A 17,830-nucleotide genomic window follows, 5' to 3' on the forward strand; every position below is an offset into this window, starting at 1 on the left:
ACAGTGGGAACCTATCTAAACAACAACAAAAACAAATAACAAAACCTGTTGTGTGTGTGTGTGTGTGTGTCATGGCACTCATGTGGAAGTCAGAGAACAACTTGGAGTCGTTTTTTTCTCCCTTCTACCATTAGCTGGGTCCCCCAACATCAGATTCAGACCGGTCAGTCTTGCAAGTCAAGTGCTTTCGCCTGCTGAATGGTCTCGACTGCCCTTACTCGATATTTTTCTATTTTGAGTCTTGCGATGCATTCAGATTGTCCTCAAATTCTCAGGTCTCCTGCCTGAGCCTCCCGAGGGCCACCAAGTTAGGCGGAGGCTTAGGGTGTTTAAGGCCACCGCTAATTGCTGGGGCCCAGTATCCCACTCAGAGAATCAGCAACTCGCATGGGGATGGAAGGAGGATAAAGCTGCAGGTCGTACTGTGTTTTTACACTGTATTCCAATTTGTTGAAGCGTTCTGGTCCATACCAGGCACAGAGGGACAATTGTTGTCCCTCACCCCCAATTTAGTTTCTTTTTTAAATCAACTCATCACCCTAACTTGGGAGGTACCACAGAGAGAGCAGATTAAGGAAAGCCGGAAGGCGCGTTTCCCAGAGGTGACATTCACCCCAGGCAGTCTACGGCAGACCACGTGTCACTGGCCCCTGCCCGCAGGGTCTAAAGTACTCTGGCTCCTGCATCCTGAGGGCGGCACTCAGGCGGCCCGCACTCAAGCTGTCCAGGTGAACCGAGGAAAGGGATCGGACCAGGTGGTGCAAACAGCACGGAGAAAAGACTTAAGAGTCTGGCTCAGCCTCGGGCACCGGGTCTGTGCTGGAGCGGGATCCCGTTTCGGCCTAAGTCGAGCCTGGGACCCTGCACGGCTTCATAAGCCCTTCCGAGCATCTTGATTTCTAATAGAGAAGAGGCCCAAAGGGAGGCCCGCAGTCAGGGGAAGAAAAAAAGTCCTTCTTAAGGACATGAAAACTTTCGCAAAAGTTTTCCAGGAAAAGGCGGCCGCGCCTAACAGAAGGAGCCCGGGAGGCTGCCGCCCCGGGAACGGGCGGGGATGATGAGTCCCTGCGGCTGCAGCGGGGAGAGGGCGCGAGGCGGGCCGCCGCATGAGGTCACCTGGCACCCAACCAGCAGCAGCTGCGGAGGACGCGTCCGCGCCACGGAGGGAGGCGGTGTCAGGCTCCGGCTCCCCGGACCCTCTCCCTCCCGCCCCGGGGGGCGTGGCTCATGAGGGGCCCCGCCCCGCCCGTCGGCGCTGCCCAGCCTAGGCCCCGCCCCCCAGCAGCCTTCCTCGCCAGAGGCCACGCCTCAAAGCGCGCCCCGCCCACTCCACCACCCGCAGAGTCCGGAGGCTCCGTGCCGCCGCCCCGCCCCCGGGCCCCGCCCCGCCCCCGGGCCCCGCCCCGCCCCCGGGCCCCGCCCCGCGGTTTGAAGCGGCTGGGACCGCAGCCCCGTCGGAGTCGCGCGGGAGGCGTGAGGCGGTGCCGAGGAGCCGAGGCCGCGGGCAGCTAGACGCCGGGACTGTCCAGCGAGCGAGCGCGGCGGGAACCCGCAGCCACAGCAGCCCCGGAGGCACAGCCGCAGCCGCCGCCCGCGGAGCCCAGCGCAGCCGGCCATGGCGCTGTCGATGCCCCTGAACGGGCTGAAGGAGGAGGACAAAGAGCCCCTCATCGAGCTCTTCGTCAAGGTGAGCGCTCGCCGTCCCGGGCGGCGCGGCCGAGGCGCGCCCCGCGCCCCGAGGCGCCCCCGCGCGGCGTCCCCGCGCCCCCCGCGCCCCTCTCCCATTGTCTCGGCCCCGCGCCTTCCCGCCTCGCAGCGGGACCTCGGCGGAGCCCGCGGGCGCGGCCGCCCGCGGGCGCGGCCACCCGGAGCCGGACCCGGCGGGGCGGGCCGCTCCTCGGCCGCGCCGCGTGGGTCCTGTCACCCTCCTCGCCCGCTCCGCCCGCCCGATCGCTCCCCCGAGTTAACTCGGACGCTCGCGCCCCGCCGCCGTGAAACTGAAACTTTAATTTCGGTGCCCCGTTCAGTAAGATAAAGAGGAAAATTAGACCAAAAACCCAACCCGGGAGCCGGGCTAGGTGGCGTCCGCCCTACACCCAGCAGTTGGGAAGGGCGGGCCCGGGAGGACGTGGGAGTTGAGGGCCAGCCTCGGCTACTTGGTGAGCTCGGGGCGAGCCCGGGATGCGCGGGACCCTCCACCCTGCCCCCTTCCCCATGGGGGAGGGGAGATGTTTTTAAACGCGGGCGTGGTGGCTAGGCTGTGACCCAGCCGCTGAGGCTTGAAATGGCTCGAGTTCGAGTCCAGCCTGGGCTACAGATGTGAGCCCCCTGACGCACGCCCAAAATCCAGACAAGAGCAGCAGAGGAGGGGGAAAGAAAAAGCGGAAAGAAGGGTGGATGCCCCGGAGTTTCCGGGAAAGACGGAGATTCCCGGCTCGGGTTTTCCTGTCCGGTGCTTTACCACCATCTGGTTTTCTTGTTTCTCAAGCGCGGCGTGTTTGCGCATGATGCAACCTTTCGGCCGCCCTGGTCGGTGTCGCCGCCACGGCTGGCGCTTTTGGTTTGAAAGAAAAACTGATGCCAGAAAAGAGTTCTCCGTCCCCTCGGGCTTTGGGAGGTTCATTCCTCTCGCCCTTCTGGGGCTTGAGAACCCCGGGACCGCCTTCCTCCAGCGCCGTGCCCGGATGCTCCACGCGGCTCTCCCTCCGGGGGCGGTAGGGAAGGGATGAGTTACACACATCTGGGTCGTCTGCTCTACCGGACCGCCGCTGCGAGATGCTGTCAGCCACCAAACAGCCGGGCCCATGTAGAAGAAGGCAACAACGTTAGAAAGCCAGCAGGAGCCCAGCACTGTTCTCGCCCTTTCCCAGGTTTAATTTGAAAGAGCGGAAATTTTTGAAGGACGCGTTCCAGAGGTGGAAGGCGGACATCTGCAGGGCGGTAGCCGTGTTCGTCTCCGTGTTTTCTTTCCAGCTGCCAGTTTTAGAAACGGTCTGGTCTAGAGCAGTGGTCCTCAACCGCGGGTCGCGACCCCCTTTATGAGGGTCAAACCAGCCTTTCACCGGAGTCGCCTAACAGCATCGGAAAACAGATATTTTCATTACGATTCGTCACAGTAGCAAAGTTACAGTTATGAAGTATCAATAAAAAGAATTTTATGCTGGGGGGGGCGGTCACCACAACTTAAGGGACTGTAATAAAGTGTAGCAGCGTTAGGAAGGTTGAGAACTGATGGTCTAGAGACTTGAGACAGGCATAAGGCGCTCAAAATCGTCTCTGCTACTCAAGGTGGCAAACATAATACTTTATTTTTATTTTTTGTTTTTTTGAGACAAGGTTTCTCTGTGTAGACCTAGCTGTGTGGAACTCACTCTGTAGACCAGGCTGGCCTCGAACTCAGATCCACTTGCCTCTGCCTCTCCACTGCTGGGATTAAAGGCTTGCGCCACCTCCCGCCCAGCTGACATAATACTTTAGAGGTGTGTAGGAAGGAACCTGAAGTAAGAAATGGGGAGAGGGGAGTGGAAAGACACCAGGGAGCAGGGAGCAGCCTAGGCCAGAGATCAAGCCAGAACAGCTTTTGTCTTCTCATCTGCACTCTCCCTCTCCTGTTTGTCTCGGAACTCATTAGGTAGATCCTGCTGAGTGCTGGGATCAGGTGTGAAGCATCATACCCTGCAGGAAGGAGTTTTGATAAACTAAATAACAAAGCAAAACAAAGCCAAAACCAACCTCCAAAAGCAGCTATGGTAATCATGGTGAAACCGTAGAAGCCCGGCCCCTTAATCCCAGCACTTGGGAGGCAGAGGCAGGCAGACCTCTGAGCTGGAGGCCAGAGGTCTACATACGTGAGTTCCAAGCTAGCCACGGCTGCAAAGGAAGACCTAGTCTCAAAATCAACAGCAGCAAGCACAACAGCTTAGAATCACACACTACAGTTACAGCCTCTGTTAAGTGTGGTGTGGGAGGTGTTGGACAATGTAATATGGCAAGAAAAGTGTTTGAAAACTAGGAAGGGGTTGGAGATGTAGCTTAGTGGCAGGACACTTGCCTGTCATGGCCAAGGCCCTGTATGTGATTTTCAGTAACACGCACGCATGCACGCACACTGTCTCTCTCTCAGAAAGGACATAATGGATACCTAATACCCTCATGTTAATTTAATACTTCTATAAGGAGTTTAATGGGATTTACTTTTTCCATAGCCGAGTCACTTGCATACCCCTTCTCAGGGTTCTGTGTTTGTAGTGCGAACCACTGAATTCACAGGTCTATATAGTTCTGTGCTCATTGGTTGGGCTATCCTGGGCAATTTGTTTTGTCTTAAGCTTTTTTTTTTTTTCTGTGAAATGATTTTTACTCTTTTGTGCTTTAATATAGGCCAATTTTATGCTGATACGGACCCAGTTAGTTGTTTGAAAGGAGAAAAAAGGAAAAGTAAAATGTGGTTAAAGGGTGTTGATTTCTTTTCAAACCCTGTATGTGGGAAATGCAAATGGTAAAATACACTTACATAGTTATTTAAAAAGCAGTGTGGGGCAGAAACTGGTTGTCTAGGGTGGTATGCTAAACAGCATTAGTTTTTCAGCCAGGTATCTTAAATTTGTAACTGAAAACTGTTTTGTTTTCTTTTTCTTGGCCATAGGTTTTTTTTTTTTTTTTTTAAGATTTATTATTTATACAGAATTCTGCCTGCATGTGTGCCTGTGTACCAGAAGAGGGCACCAGATCTCACTATAGATGGTTGTGAGCTACCACGTGGTTGCTGGGAACTGAACTCAGGACCTTTGGAAGAGCAGCCAGTGCTCTTAACCTCTGAATCATCTCTAGCCCTTTATGGGTATTTAGTAAGGTGGAGGGAGGAAGAGCAACCTGGCTGTGGGAATGGAGACTGGGGCTGGGGAGGGTTGGACCTTCAGGAGGGGGAGGGGATCGCCTGGACTGGGAGAGGGGAGCCGAGCACCAGCATTTGTCACTTTCTGCTTCCTGACTGTGGATGCAATGTGGCCAGCCTCTGAGGAGCCAGAAGATTCTAAAGACAGTGTTCCCCTGTCCACCTGGTTTGCTTCTTTGGGGTTTCTGGAGAGGAACCTAAGGACCTGGAAATAGTGTAAAATGTGAGGTTAATGGAAACTGTTCTTGTTTCTCTTTTCCTGGGGCTGTTTCTGTAGACCAAAGACAGGCTGCTTCAAGGTGGTGATTTTGACTAAATATACAATTCTGAAAGGAGCTCAGAACGGAGAAGAGACAGGAGGTGTTGGAGCCAAGGGGACTGAACACAGGGGGAGCCAAGAGCAGTAGGGACAGGAAAGGGACAGTCAAGTTGTTTGGGAAGGATGCCTAAGGGGTGCCTAGAAGCCAGCAGAGGAATGGTGAGCCAGACTTCCCTCCTCCAGCACCAGGGCAGAGGGGCCTCCGGCGTTTCCTAAGTAGGGAATGAGTGAGTCTCTGGGAAGTGAGCTAGGCGGGATGGGAAGTGTGATTAAGGCAGGATGAGATTATTATTGAGTAGAGCAGAAGCCAGGCTAGGCTTGCTCGGTTAAAGACTGCTACAGAGAATGGAAATGAGTTTCTGATGGAAAATGACATTTGGGTTATGATTACAAGCCATTGGAGCATGATTTAGCTGAAATCTAAAATTAGTTCAGGGCGTGTGTTTGTGAACTTCTCAGGAGCTTTTAGTTCTGTCTCTTTTTCTGAGACTTGGCTCACAAGACCTCAGTGGTCAGTCCCGAGTGTCCGTGTGAGGAATATCAAATAGCCTTTTGTCTTATTTTGGTTTGGATGGTTCTGGGGATGGAACCCAGGGCCTTAGGAATGCTAGGCGGGCACGTTACCACTAAGCCAAGCCTCTGCTCTGTAAACGCTCAAGGAGTGTGAGACAAGGTCTCAGTGTCGCCTTAGCCGACCTCGAACTCTCAATAGACCAGGCTGGCTTTGAACTCACAGAGATCCACCCCCCTCTGAGTGCTGAGATTAAAGGCAAGTTCCCTCCTTTTAAAAAATATTTATTTTCTATGTGTGTGTGGTTTGCCTGTGGTGTACTACATACGTGCGTAGCTCCTGCCCAAGGCGGCCAGAAGGGGCCACCAGGTCCCCTGGAGTTACAGACGGCTCCTTCTCCCCACTGAGCTGTCTCTGCAGCCCCGGGTCTGGAACTTTTGATCTTTCTATTTCAGCTTCAGGCCCAGCAATTAGCATTTTTTTTTTTAGTTTTTTTTTTTCTCCCCTTCTTATTCTTATATTTAAAATATAAAATCGGGAGAATGAGTTAGACTAATTATAAACTCATGAAAGACGCAATTTAATGTAGATAAATAAGACCGTATTTGGAATGAGAGCATTTAACTCTGAGAATTGTTTGAACAAGTAACAATGTTGGAACTAGGGTTGGGTATGGACCCCAGAGAGTGTGCCGCATTCTCTGCCGCTGGCGACTTTCTGTTTTCTTTTTCTTTGGATTTAAAATGAAGTTCTACACAAGAAGTCCAACGGTCTTGCTTTTGTTAACGTTGTTGGTTTAATTGTTTTTGGTGGTGGTGGTGGTGGTGAGAGAGAGAAAGAGAGAGAGATGTTGTTTCCAGCTTTGAGTGAAATAATTCTTAGGGAGAACACTAAATTCTGGTTCTCATTGTAATAGACTTGTAAAACTGTCGATCACCTGGCATAACACAAACACTGAATTTTACCAGCACCCAGCATGGCTATTTACTTGTATGTGTGGGAGAAGAAGAAATAAAAGAGACTCTGAAAAAACACCGGAGATGAAAACTACACAGATGGAGCTGAGGCAGGGACCTGGGAGGCTCTGACAGGGCTCTGTGTGTTTTTCTTGCCCAACAACCAAACCAGTTGCTTTATTTTTGAAGATGGAGACCAGGTGGTAGATTACTCAAGTGAGTAGTCATTACACTAAAGAGGAATCAAATTAGGTGTTTGTGCCATTTAGCGATGCTGGGAGAGTGGTTGCTGTGAAATCAGGCTATGTACACTAACTGGGAAAGAAAAGCAAAGGTAGTTTCGCTTAAGAAATTAAATTTTGGGCTTGAGTGTAAGGAATATGCAAGTTTGTATTGAAGCTTTTGCAAAAACGGAAGCTTATGTTTGGTGTACCTCTTGTATTGCTCGACCAGAGGAGAGCATGCTTTAGTCAATACAGAAGTCCAAAATCTTGTTAGTGCTTTTCAAGCATTCGTTAGTCTAGTAAAGTCTCCATCCATCAGTCACATACGTGTTCTTTGGACTTGGCAGTCAGTAGTGCTCTTAATTGCAAATATACCCTAGTCCTTTTCAAAAACTTGAGAATTTTTGTGTAATGTTGTAGTCTTCCTGTAAGACTAGAGTGAAAAATGAAGCCTGATCTGATACGTATTGAGTTGGTTTAAGGAAAATTTACTTAGGTTTTTAAAAAAAACTTAGATAGTGTCTAAAGCTTCCCTGTAAACAGTTATCCTGTCTGGGCCTTGCTAGAAGAAAGCAAAAGGGTTTGTTTGTTTGGTTGGTTGTTCTTTTTGTGAGACAGGGTTTCTCCATATAGCCCTGGCTGTCCTGGAACTCCCTTTGTAGATCAGGCTGGCCACCAACTCACAGAGACTCGCCTGCCTCTGTCTCCTCTGGGATTAAAGGAATATACCTGCCCTTAGAAAGCAAAGTTTATGTTTGTGAAACCAGCAGCTACCATCCCCTGCTCTAGCAGCTTGGCTATCAGAGGGCCCCGCTAACACCTGGAATTGATTGACTGGTGTTAGGTAGGATCTCCCTTTGTGCTCTTTAGGAGAAATCAGTTCTAAACACTGAAGCTGCTTTTTCAGAATTAACTTCTCCCTTCCATAGGTGTGGACTAGGGAGGCAGTGAGATCAGTCTTTGCCTAGGAACTGTTGAGTATGGTATGGGTGTGGCGACTGAAGCGACCGGCAGCTGGGAGAGGAGTAAGCACAGGCCTTTTTCTCTGCTAGGAGTTTGAGGTGTGGTTGGACGGTGGTGGTGAGCCCCGGCTGATGACAGTAGCCATGGTCTTAGCACCACCTCTTTCCTGGAGTATGCATTGACTTTTTGTTCCATTCAGTCTTCAGAAGTCAAGCCGAAGCTGGGAGTACTAGTTCATGCCTCTAATCCTGTACACCCAAAGCTTTGGCAGGAGGATTATCACAAGTTCCAGATCAATTTGGGTTATACAGTGTGTGACTCACAGATATATGAATGAGCTGGGCATGATAGAAACTTATAATCCCACCCTCAGCAGGCTGCAACACAAAGATCTCTGGTTCAAGACCAGAGACCCCACACTGAAAAAGGCAAAACCAAACAGAATAAAATCTAATTCCAGCAGTTAGGAGGCAGAGGCAGGAGGATTAGAAGTTCAAGGTCCTGTGTGTGACAGCCTACATGAGGTCATTGGTTTAAAGATGACTGGAATATTTAGAGACGAAAGCTATCACTGAGGCTACAACTGGCTTTTTAGGAGTTGCTTAAAGAAACTCACGTACTCGTTCTGTGTTATATTCTGCAAGTTTGGTTTATCTAAAGTAAAACTGATGCTTGTTTGAAATTTGGTGGTTGTTGAATTAATGATAAGCAGCTCTTGTGAGGGGTGAGGTGGGGTGGAGTGGCGGTGGCAGCGGCAGCGGCAAGCAGAGTTCCAGGCCAGCCTGGTCTACAGAGCAAGTGCCAGGACAGCCAGGACTACAATTCCTTCTGTTCTCTCTCTCTCTCTGTGTATGTGAGAGGGAGAGATTGCTATACAGACCTGGCTGACCCAAGGCAGTCTTATTGCTTCAGCCTTTTAAGTGCTAATATTACCGACGTAAGTCACCATGACTGACTTCTCCATTTGCCTTATATTTTTACTTTTATTATACATTTATACATGCATGCATGCATGTGGTGCCCCTTGCCTGTGTGGAAGTCAGCGATCTGCTTGTAAGGAGTTGGTTCTGTCCTTCACACTGTAGATCCTGAGGGTGGAACTCAGGTCATCAGGCTTGGTGTGACCAATGACTGCTGAACATCTCATTGGCCCCAATTTCTTTCTTTTTTTTTTTTTTTTCTTTTTTAGAAGAGGCTTCAGATAGACCAGGCTGGCCTCAAACTCCCTAAGTAGCCCAGGCTGGCCCTGAGTTTCTGATCTGGGGACTGGAACCCCGGTCCCCTGAAAGGGCAGGAAGTGCTCTTAACCTGCTGGTCTGTCCCTCCAGACCATCTAGACTTGACGAGTCAGTCATGCTCTTGCAGAGGACCAGGGTTTGGTTTCTGGCACCTAAATTTTGGCTCACATCCATAACTCCATTTCCAGAGGACCTCGTGCCTTCTTCGGGCTTTTGGGCACTTTCCTGACTCTGCAATGTCATGGAAAAAGTGATGCCTGTAAACGCCACACACACATCTAACAGGTGTGTCTTCAAGTCCCAAGTTTCTCTAGCTTACCTAGACTTCTTCTCAAGAGATCCCCGTAGGTCATGCTAAGCTTAGAAGTCAGTCTCAACACCACTCCTTTTCCGTCTCCATAACAGACAACCTGGGAGCCAGTGACTGAACAGGAGGCACATCATTTCTCCAGCTCCGCCCACACATACCTCTTCCTTTGACATCTCCCTACTGTCTCCTCCCCAAATCTACCCTGAGTTCATGCTCTTCTCTCTATCCCTTCTCTAATCTGAGCTACCATCGTCCTGCTCAAGTGCGATGGCCTCCAGCAGTTTTCCGTGTGTCCGTCCTCACCCCCAACCTGTTTTCCATGGGTGACCAGGCTTCTCATCTTAAAATAGAATTCTAACCTTGTCACTTCACCTAAACTCTTCTGAGAAATGCAGTTTTCACCAAGGATAAAAATCTCACAAAGACCTCCGGAGGCTAGGCATGTAACTCTTGGGAGAGTGCTTGCCTGGCACGCAGGAAGCCCTGCGCCCTCCAGCACTGCCAAAGAAGAAAGGCGTGTGTCCTAGATGGAAGCAAGAGGGTCAGAGGGTGGAGGTTATTCCTAGCTCTATAGCAAATCTGAAGCCAGCCTGGGCTACAAGAGACCAGGAGGGAGGGAGGGAGGGAGGGAGGGAGGGAGGGAGGGAGGGATAGAGGAAGGGAGGAGAAGGAAGGGGAGAAAGGAAGGGAAAGGAAAGGAGAAAGGGAGAGAAGAGAAACAAGGGAGGGAAGAGGAAGCAGGCCATTCCCAGTTTCCCTTTGTCTCTGTCTTTCTCTGTCTTAATCACTAGTAGACACGTGTCTGGTTTTCTTCTCTGACTAAATCTGCACACCGTAATGAAGTTGCCCACTGATGTATACAGCGCCTACAATAGTGCCTGAATAGTTACTAAACAGAGGAAAGAAAAAAGCAAAACCAAACAAAAAACCCCCAAACATCCATTCTTCTGCAAGCTGAAAATGGGGGTACAGGAAAGGCTGCAGAAATCTAAGGTATTTCAAGGGATTGGAATGGCAACAAAGATCTCTGAAAGCGAAGCATGGGGTATGTTTAAACCATTGTCCCTAGAACATAAAGTACACTTGCAGCCACAGTGGGAGATAAGCACTGCTATAAGCAATGTTTTCTGAAGATCCAGCTAAGATGTGTTTCTCTTCTCCTTCCCCGCCAAGTACTGATTGCATTTTCTTGCCTCCTGCTAAGTGAAAAGCTAACTTCAGAGCCCTAGCCCGGCATTCATGCCTACAGCTGGCACAACCATTCACCGACACTTGCACCCCGGGCCTTTGCCTTAGCTGCTCAGAAGGCTTGTGTATGGGCTGCGCTGCCTGCCTGAAGCAACCTTCCCTATCATGTTCTCATCGGTTAAACTCCACGGGCTTCCATAAATCCTTTAAAAAGTCTTCATTAATTCTTCAGCGTCACTTTTCTGTTAACCTATTTGTGGAGAGCAATTTTTTTTTTTTGGCTTCACATGTCTTTGTCATAATAGAGGAGGCTCAATGTAGGCAGGACCCCTGTGGTTCATCTTTGTGTATTTAGAAGCTCGCCTGCTTCCTAATGGCATTCAGTAAATCTTATGAGTGAACAAGTGCATTTAGGTATAGTTGGTAGGCCCTAACTCCACTGAAGCTGATTTGAGCTGGCTACAGATACCCTTTAAAATACGCAGTTCATTGGAAAAGGAACATCTGTTTAGCAACTGTATTTGATGGATAGTTGAAAGAAAATAAAGCATAGGCTGGCCGATACTGCTGTCTGTGTGTGTCATTGAAACACTGATGATTTAGTGGTGAGATTTTGCCTGATCAGCTGTCAACTGTATTTCTCAGAAGCCTTCCACCCACTCTCTAGAGTGACAGTCCTTAGTCTGAAAGAGATCTAACTTTTAGAGATGGTCTCACTTGACTCCAGTGTGTAGCGTGGTGCTGCTTACAGTTCTTTTGGTTTTCAGTTATCTTCAGAGTCCAGAGCAGTAAATCAAGGCTTTTCTTTTGGAGAGAGGGCAGTTAAGAGTACTTGCTGTTCTTGCAGAGGACACAGTTTGGTTTCTGTGACTGCCTGTAACTCTTAATTCCAGAGAATCTGATGTCCTCCTGGCCTCTGGGCTCTAGGCATGCGTGCAATACACATACATAGGCAGATCACTGGTACACATAAAAGAAAAATAAATTACTTGAGTGTGCTGGCACATGCCTTTAATCCCAGTACTTGGGAGGTGCATCTCTGAGGTGGACTGGTGAATTTCAGGCCAGCCAGAGGTATATAGTGAGGTGTCTCCCCACCAAACTCCTGGAAAACAGACAGAACAAAGTAAAACAAGACAACCCCACCCCAAAAACTACAACAAACAAAAACAAAACCTTTTAGTTTAAATAATTTTCAATTTACTGTTGCTTCAGGTGCCTACTTAGGTATGTGTTTCCTCCCTCCTGAGACAGGGTCTATAGCCAAAGCTAGCCTTGAACTCGTGTTGTCCAGGATGGCCTCAAATGCATGGCACACTGCCCCTGCTTTCTGGTTGCTGGGATTACAGACATGTGCCACCATTCCTGGCTCTAGGTAAAGCTTTGTGTGTATGATTTTTTTTTTTAATTGTTCATTTGAAATAGGGTCTTATTCAGTAGTGCAGTTAGGTTTTGAAAGGTAAACTTACATGGTAAACTACAGGAATCTTTTCTCTAAGGCCGGAACTGAGAGCAGTCTTTCTCAAAGTAAAATGAAATTTGAGCTTGAATGAAATCTGCTTTCAAGATTTAACTTAATTTTTCCCCCTGTGCTGCTTATATTCTTCTGTTATGTCATAGAATTTGTATCATTTCTCTCTCTCTCTTTTTTTTCCAAGACAGGGTTTTCTCTGTGTAGCCTTGGCTGTCCTGGGACTTACTTCGTTGACCAGACTGGCCTCGAACTCAGAGAGGTCCACCTGCCTCTGCCTTCCAAGTGTTGTGATTAAAGGTGTGCGCCGCCAGGCCCAGCTTCTTAATTTTTTGGGGGCAGCTATCACTTTAAATATAGTGTACTAAGAAGGCTGGGCATCTGTAATTTCCAAACCTGTCACTTTATCTTGTTTAAAATGATGTCTCAAACAGCTTTAGAACTCGCCAATAAAGCACATCGTATTTGTGTCCTCTTCTCATTGCAATTTTTTTTTTCATAAATACAGAGAGGTACACGTTAGTGCTGGTTTGAGCAATTTTCATTAAACTAGCCTTTACTTAAGTGCCCATTGGATACCATGAGCTGCTCCAGGCTCAGGGGAAACAAAGCAGATGCGCTGTGGAGTCCCTGTGGCCAGAAGGAACTGGCCTCCAGAGTCCCAGAAAGCTCTCTCCTGGGGAGCCATTGTAACTCCCTGGCTGGGAGGCTTTTTCTGCTTGCAGAAGCTTGTCATTCATGTTCTTAGAATAAGTGCTTAGGCTCACTGACTTATTTTTATGTCGCAGTTCCCAAATGCAGGGTTGAGTGAATGCAAAGAAGAACGTTCGTACTCAGTGTAGCTAATACAGACATGTGTGGAGTGCGGAGTGTAAGTGCCTGTGGATTAACTCATTGGATTATTATTCTGTAAAGAGTTTGCTGAGGAACGGTGCCCGCCCTCCCCTTTGCACACACTTTATTCCAGAGGCGGCTAGTGGGAAAAGAAACAATTAAAAAAATCACATGACTGGGGAAATGCAAGTGCTTGTTAAATTCACAAGAATGCTCATACAAGAAGCCAGATAAATAGGTTGAAAGGGTGAAGCAAATCACTGGGTTGGGCCTGGGGACGTGGTTCGGTGGTAGTGTTTGCCTAGCAACCATGAAGCTTACACAAATCCATATAAAACAGAAGAAAGAAGCCATCTGGGAAAGTCAGTGCCGTAATTCATATTTGTTTTACTTTGGAGAGGTTCTTAGGATATACTCAAAAGCGTTACCCACCTTCCCTTCCTCCCTCCCTCCCTCCCTCCTTCCCTCCCTCCCTCCTTCCCTTCCTCCCTTCCTTCCTCCTCCCTCCTCTTCCTCCTCCCTCCCTCCCTTCCTCCCTCCCTCCTCTTCCTCCTCCCTCCTTCCCTCCCTTCCTTTCTCCTCCCTCCCTCCCTCCCTTCCTTTCTCCTCCCTCCTCTTTCTCCTCCCTCCCTCTCTCCTCCTCCTCCTTCATTCCCTCCCTCCCTCCCTTCCTCCTCTTTCTCCCTCCCTCCCTCCTCCTTCCTTCCTTTCTCATTCCTCCCTCCCTCCTTCCTTTCTTGTGAGACAAGGTTTGTCAGTGTAGCCTGCGCTAGCCTTGGAAACCACAATCTTCCTGCCACAGCCTCTAATTGCTAAGACGTATATATGATCTGAGACCCCTAAGTTAGAGTCAGAGGGTGATTGTTGCCCAAAGTATCACCTGTGCTTTCTACATTGGCACTAGAATATTCCTCCATTTCCAAGGTACAGGGAATCAGAATTAATATTTCAAGTGTCCAGTTAAGCGTAGCATTTTGCTGTTTGTCAATGTACTTACCTCGCAGTGGATACTGGAGAGCTGGGCAGACGGTTCTAGGGAGAGTGCTTGCCATGCAGGCGTGAGGACCTGAGTTTGGATCCCCAGGACCCATACTGTATGGGCAGATACAGTAGCTTGTGCCTGTAACCCCAGTGCTCCTGGGAGATAGAATAAGAATCTCCAGATGCCTGCAGGTTATTAGCTAGTCTGACAAGACCCTGTCTAAACAAGGTGGAAGGTGACGACCTAGGCTGTCCTCTGACCCCTATGTATATGTACGCACTCACACACATTTTATTTTTAAAACTTAGATGCTGGAGCTGTGTTTAAATCCTGGCTCCACCCGTCACTTGATGTTTCCATTGAGCTAATAGCACCTGACTCTTGGGCTTTGGTAAGATTAAAAGTGTTAATAAGGAAACCACTTAAAGCGTGACACACAGCGGGGCTCCGCTCAGTTGCTTTATGCCGCCTTTGGGATGCAGAGTTAGACTGCCCTGGCCTTTGGTTAGTTATGTGTGCAATACGTGTGTTGTCAGCCTCTGGGATATTACTAAGATCTGCCTGGCTGGCTTTGCAAATAGGTGGAGAACTTCCCATTCTAAATCACCAGTGAGGAGCCAGTATGAAAAAAGTCCCAGGACCTGACCGGGACTCCTTCAACAGCTCACAGTCCTGCTGACTTGTTAGGTGACTGAAGGGCAGGCCTGGGACGGGAGCTCCATTTTAGTTCATTGTCACAGCTCTCAGGACTCTTTGTTGCTAAGCATTAAGAGTGTTTTTTCTCTTCTTCCTCTTTTCAAGTGAAATTCCAAAAGAGGTCGAGAGTCACTGTGGTATCAGATATAGTGGTTCTGTAGGGGTACTTTGAATTAATAATTTTTTGTTTTCCTAGGCTACCAGATTTCATTCTTTTTTATTTTTATGGTATGCCATTATTAAGCTGATTGGTTATATAGTAAGTGGCATTAAATAATGCTTTTAATGGAGAAATATAGATATGTGTAAATATTTAAACATCTCCATTGCAAGAGACTTTGAGTTCATTTAATTTGTAACAGAAGAAATAGAAATAGTGTAAACATCCATGAATTTCTTTTTCTTTCTGAGAGCGTCAACTTATGCAACCCAGGCTGTCATTGAAATTGAAATCCTCCTGTGTCTCTTTTCTTTCTTTCTTTCTTTCTTTCTTTCTTTCTTTCTTTCTCTCTCTCTCTCTCTCTCTCTCTCTCTCTCTCTTCTTTTTTTTTTCCTAGACAGGGTTTCTCTGTGTAACAGTCCAGAGTGCCCTGGAACTTTTTGTAGACCAGGCTGGCCTCAAACTCACAGAGATCAGCCTGCCTCTGCCTCCTGGGACTAACGGCACCACCACGACTGGCCCCGCCTCTTCTTTCTGATCGCTGGGTTACGTGCTTGGGCCCCAAAACCATTTGCGGGCCTTATGCTTATTAGATTGTTGGTCGCTAGCTGGCCTGGAATTCACTCTGTAGACTTCGGTAGCCTGGAACTCAGACATCCTGATTCTGCCTCCTGAGTGCTGGGATTAAAGGCTCTTGCTGTCATGACTGGCTGGTAGTTTTAAGGGGTGAGGGTGGAATTGCAGTCTCCTAGTGTATTTACGTCTAGATTCCAAGTGTCTAGTCTCCTCCTTGTATGTATTACAGTGGGGTGGTAATAAAGCTCTAAAACTTGAGTACGGCTGTAATTAGGTGACTCAGGGATCATAAAGTGACTATCTTTTATCTTATTATAGTGTTATAAACTTCTTGAAAGTACTTAATTTACTCCCACGCAGGACACAGTAAACTGACAAAAGCCAAGATAATAGGCAGCACCGGGTGCCGATTGTGGGCCAGGATGCCAGCCGTTTCCATGTGTTAGCTAGACCCTGCATTAGACATGTCAACTCTGGGTCATACACTGAGGTTCATCGAGGGCCAGGAAGCCACAGGACCGGGGTCCGAATCGTGCTCTTTGAGTTCCTGTCTGATCTTTCTTTCCTCTCCTTCTCTTCTCCCCACCTCTTTCTTTCTTTCTTTCTTTTTTTTTTTTAAATAATTTATTTTATTTTGTGTGCATTAGTGTGAAGGTGTCAGATCCCTTGGAATTGGTGGTATAGACAGTTGTTAGCTGCCATATGAGTGCTGAGAATTGAACCCGGGTCCTTTGGAAAAGCAGACAGTGCTCTTAACCACTGAGCCATCTCTCCAGCCCTCTTTCTTTCTTTTTAGGTGCTAACTCCTGAACCCCGGCCTTCACACAGGGCACACAAGTGCTCTGCTATGGACTGACAACCTTAACACGCTTCTTGAAAAGGTTTAGGAGGAGATTACAGGGTTTCCATTGCTTCACCTTTGTGCTTTGGAGGCCTGGTTAATTGGGCTCTTGTAAAATGCTTTAAAGAGTCTCTTCAGAAGCTAAATAGAGGCGCCTCACTTGAGCATCATGGATTTTGATTTCAGAATTGTTTCCCGTTTAGCAGTGTCAGAGTGGGCAACGTTTGAGAAGCCACATCCTAATTTGTTAATGTTTTTCTCAACTCTCTCTTTCCTTTCTTTGCTTTTTAAAACTCCCCCTTCAGAGGAGCCCACCCTTTGCATTGTTGACAGAAGAAAAGCAAGGAAGTTTCTTTTTGTGGAGAGAGGAAATGGCTTCCGTCAGGACTTCGTCCATATTAGGTATAAACTAAATATAGCCGCGTGATCCAGGGGTGAAGTCAGGCTTACCCAGCTTCCTAAGCAGGGCTAATGAGATCAGCCAGTACTTTTCAATCTGCCTTCCTCCCTGGCTTTTTGGCTCACTGGAAAGGCTACATGTGGCTTAGTCCTGTGGTCCATATGTCCTCTGCCCCTTAAAATATGCTAAACCATTTACGGGGAATTTTAAGTAAACATTAAAGTAAACAAATTTTTTGACTTTGTCATTGTTTCATCACCCCCCTTTCAAGCTGGCTTTATAATGTTAAGACTTTGTCAAAGATGCTTTTACTTTGGGGTTGGACTTGCGTAAGAAGCATGTTCTATGTAATTTGTTATTCAATGTTTTCACTGTGTAGATCCCAGTGTGGTTAGGTGGCAATAAGATCTGTTCTGACTGGCTGCTTATAGAGGTAGCAGAAGAACAGAAAGATGGGATAATTCTGGTTTTGGCCAGAGCACATTTTGTTCTCAGATAAGAGCTCTTGAAGCTCCCCAAAGCATTTCTTTTTTACTCACAATAAGTGTGTTCAGCGCTTGTGGTCCTTCCTAGAGCCCTTTGCAAGCGTGCCAAGACACGCAGCCTCACGAGAATAATGTGCGTGTTTCTACTGTGGTCTGTCTTCTAGCCCAGGCTGTCTGGAACTCACTGTAGAGTCCAGGCTGGCCTCAAGTTTATGGCAGTCCTTCTGCCTCAGTCTGCCAGATGCTAGGATTTATAGGTATGAGAAGCCACCATGGCCATCTAAGGCTTAACTTTTTAAAAAAGTTTTTGAGAATTTACTAAGTTTCACTGTGTTGTTCTGGCTGATGTGGAGCTCGCTGTGTAGCCCAGGCCGACTTGAAATTTGCAGAGCTCTCCTGCCTTGGCCACCCAGGTGCTGGAGTCACAGGCATGTGCCACCATGCCTGGCTGCTCATGGCATCTTATAAGAAAGAGCTTGGAGCAGAATGAGCACTTAACAAATCTCAAGGATCTTAGGGAGTCAGTTTATGAAGCTGAGTGCTCTCCAAGGATCTGCAGAGACAGCTTCCGTACCCTTCTCTGACCTCCTTGTTCCTTTAGCAGAACGAGCTCCTTCTGCTCTCTCATCTAGCTTAGTGCCCATTCTGCCATTCATCTGAATCATTTCTCCTGCTGCTTTGTTCCTGGCTCATGTGAGTTCCAGAAGTTCAGGACCAGGGGTGTGTTGTTAATCTTCACATGATGTTAGTCAGGAGGCCAAGAAGCTCTGTGATGGTCAGTC

General features: G+C 48.2%; 1 protein-coding gene across 1 annotated transcript in view; it reads left to right on the top strand.

Moving 5' to 3' along the window:
• Positions 1 to 1,444: 1,444 nt before the first annotated feature.
• Positions 1,445 to 17,830, top strand: part of Clic4 (chloride intracellular channel 4) — a 53,895-nt gene continuing 37,509 nt past the window's right edge. Inside the window, exon 1 of the mRNA XM_021662473.2 lies at positions 1,445 to 1,687. Coding sequence (XP_021518148.1) covers positions 1,616 to 1,687 — 72 coding nt within the window. The 5' untranslated portion in view covers positions 1,445 to 1,615. The remainder of the gene's footprint in view (positions 1,688 to 17,830) is intronic.

Source organism: Meriones unguiculatus, chromosome 3 (assembly GCF_030254825.1).
Source record: "Meriones unguiculatus strain TT.TT164.6M chromosome 3, Bangor_MerUng_6.1, whole genome shotgun sequence".
Classification (NCBI taxonomy): domain Eukaryota; kingdom Metazoa; phylum Chordata; class Mammalia; order Rodentia; family Muridae; genus Meriones; species Meriones unguiculatus.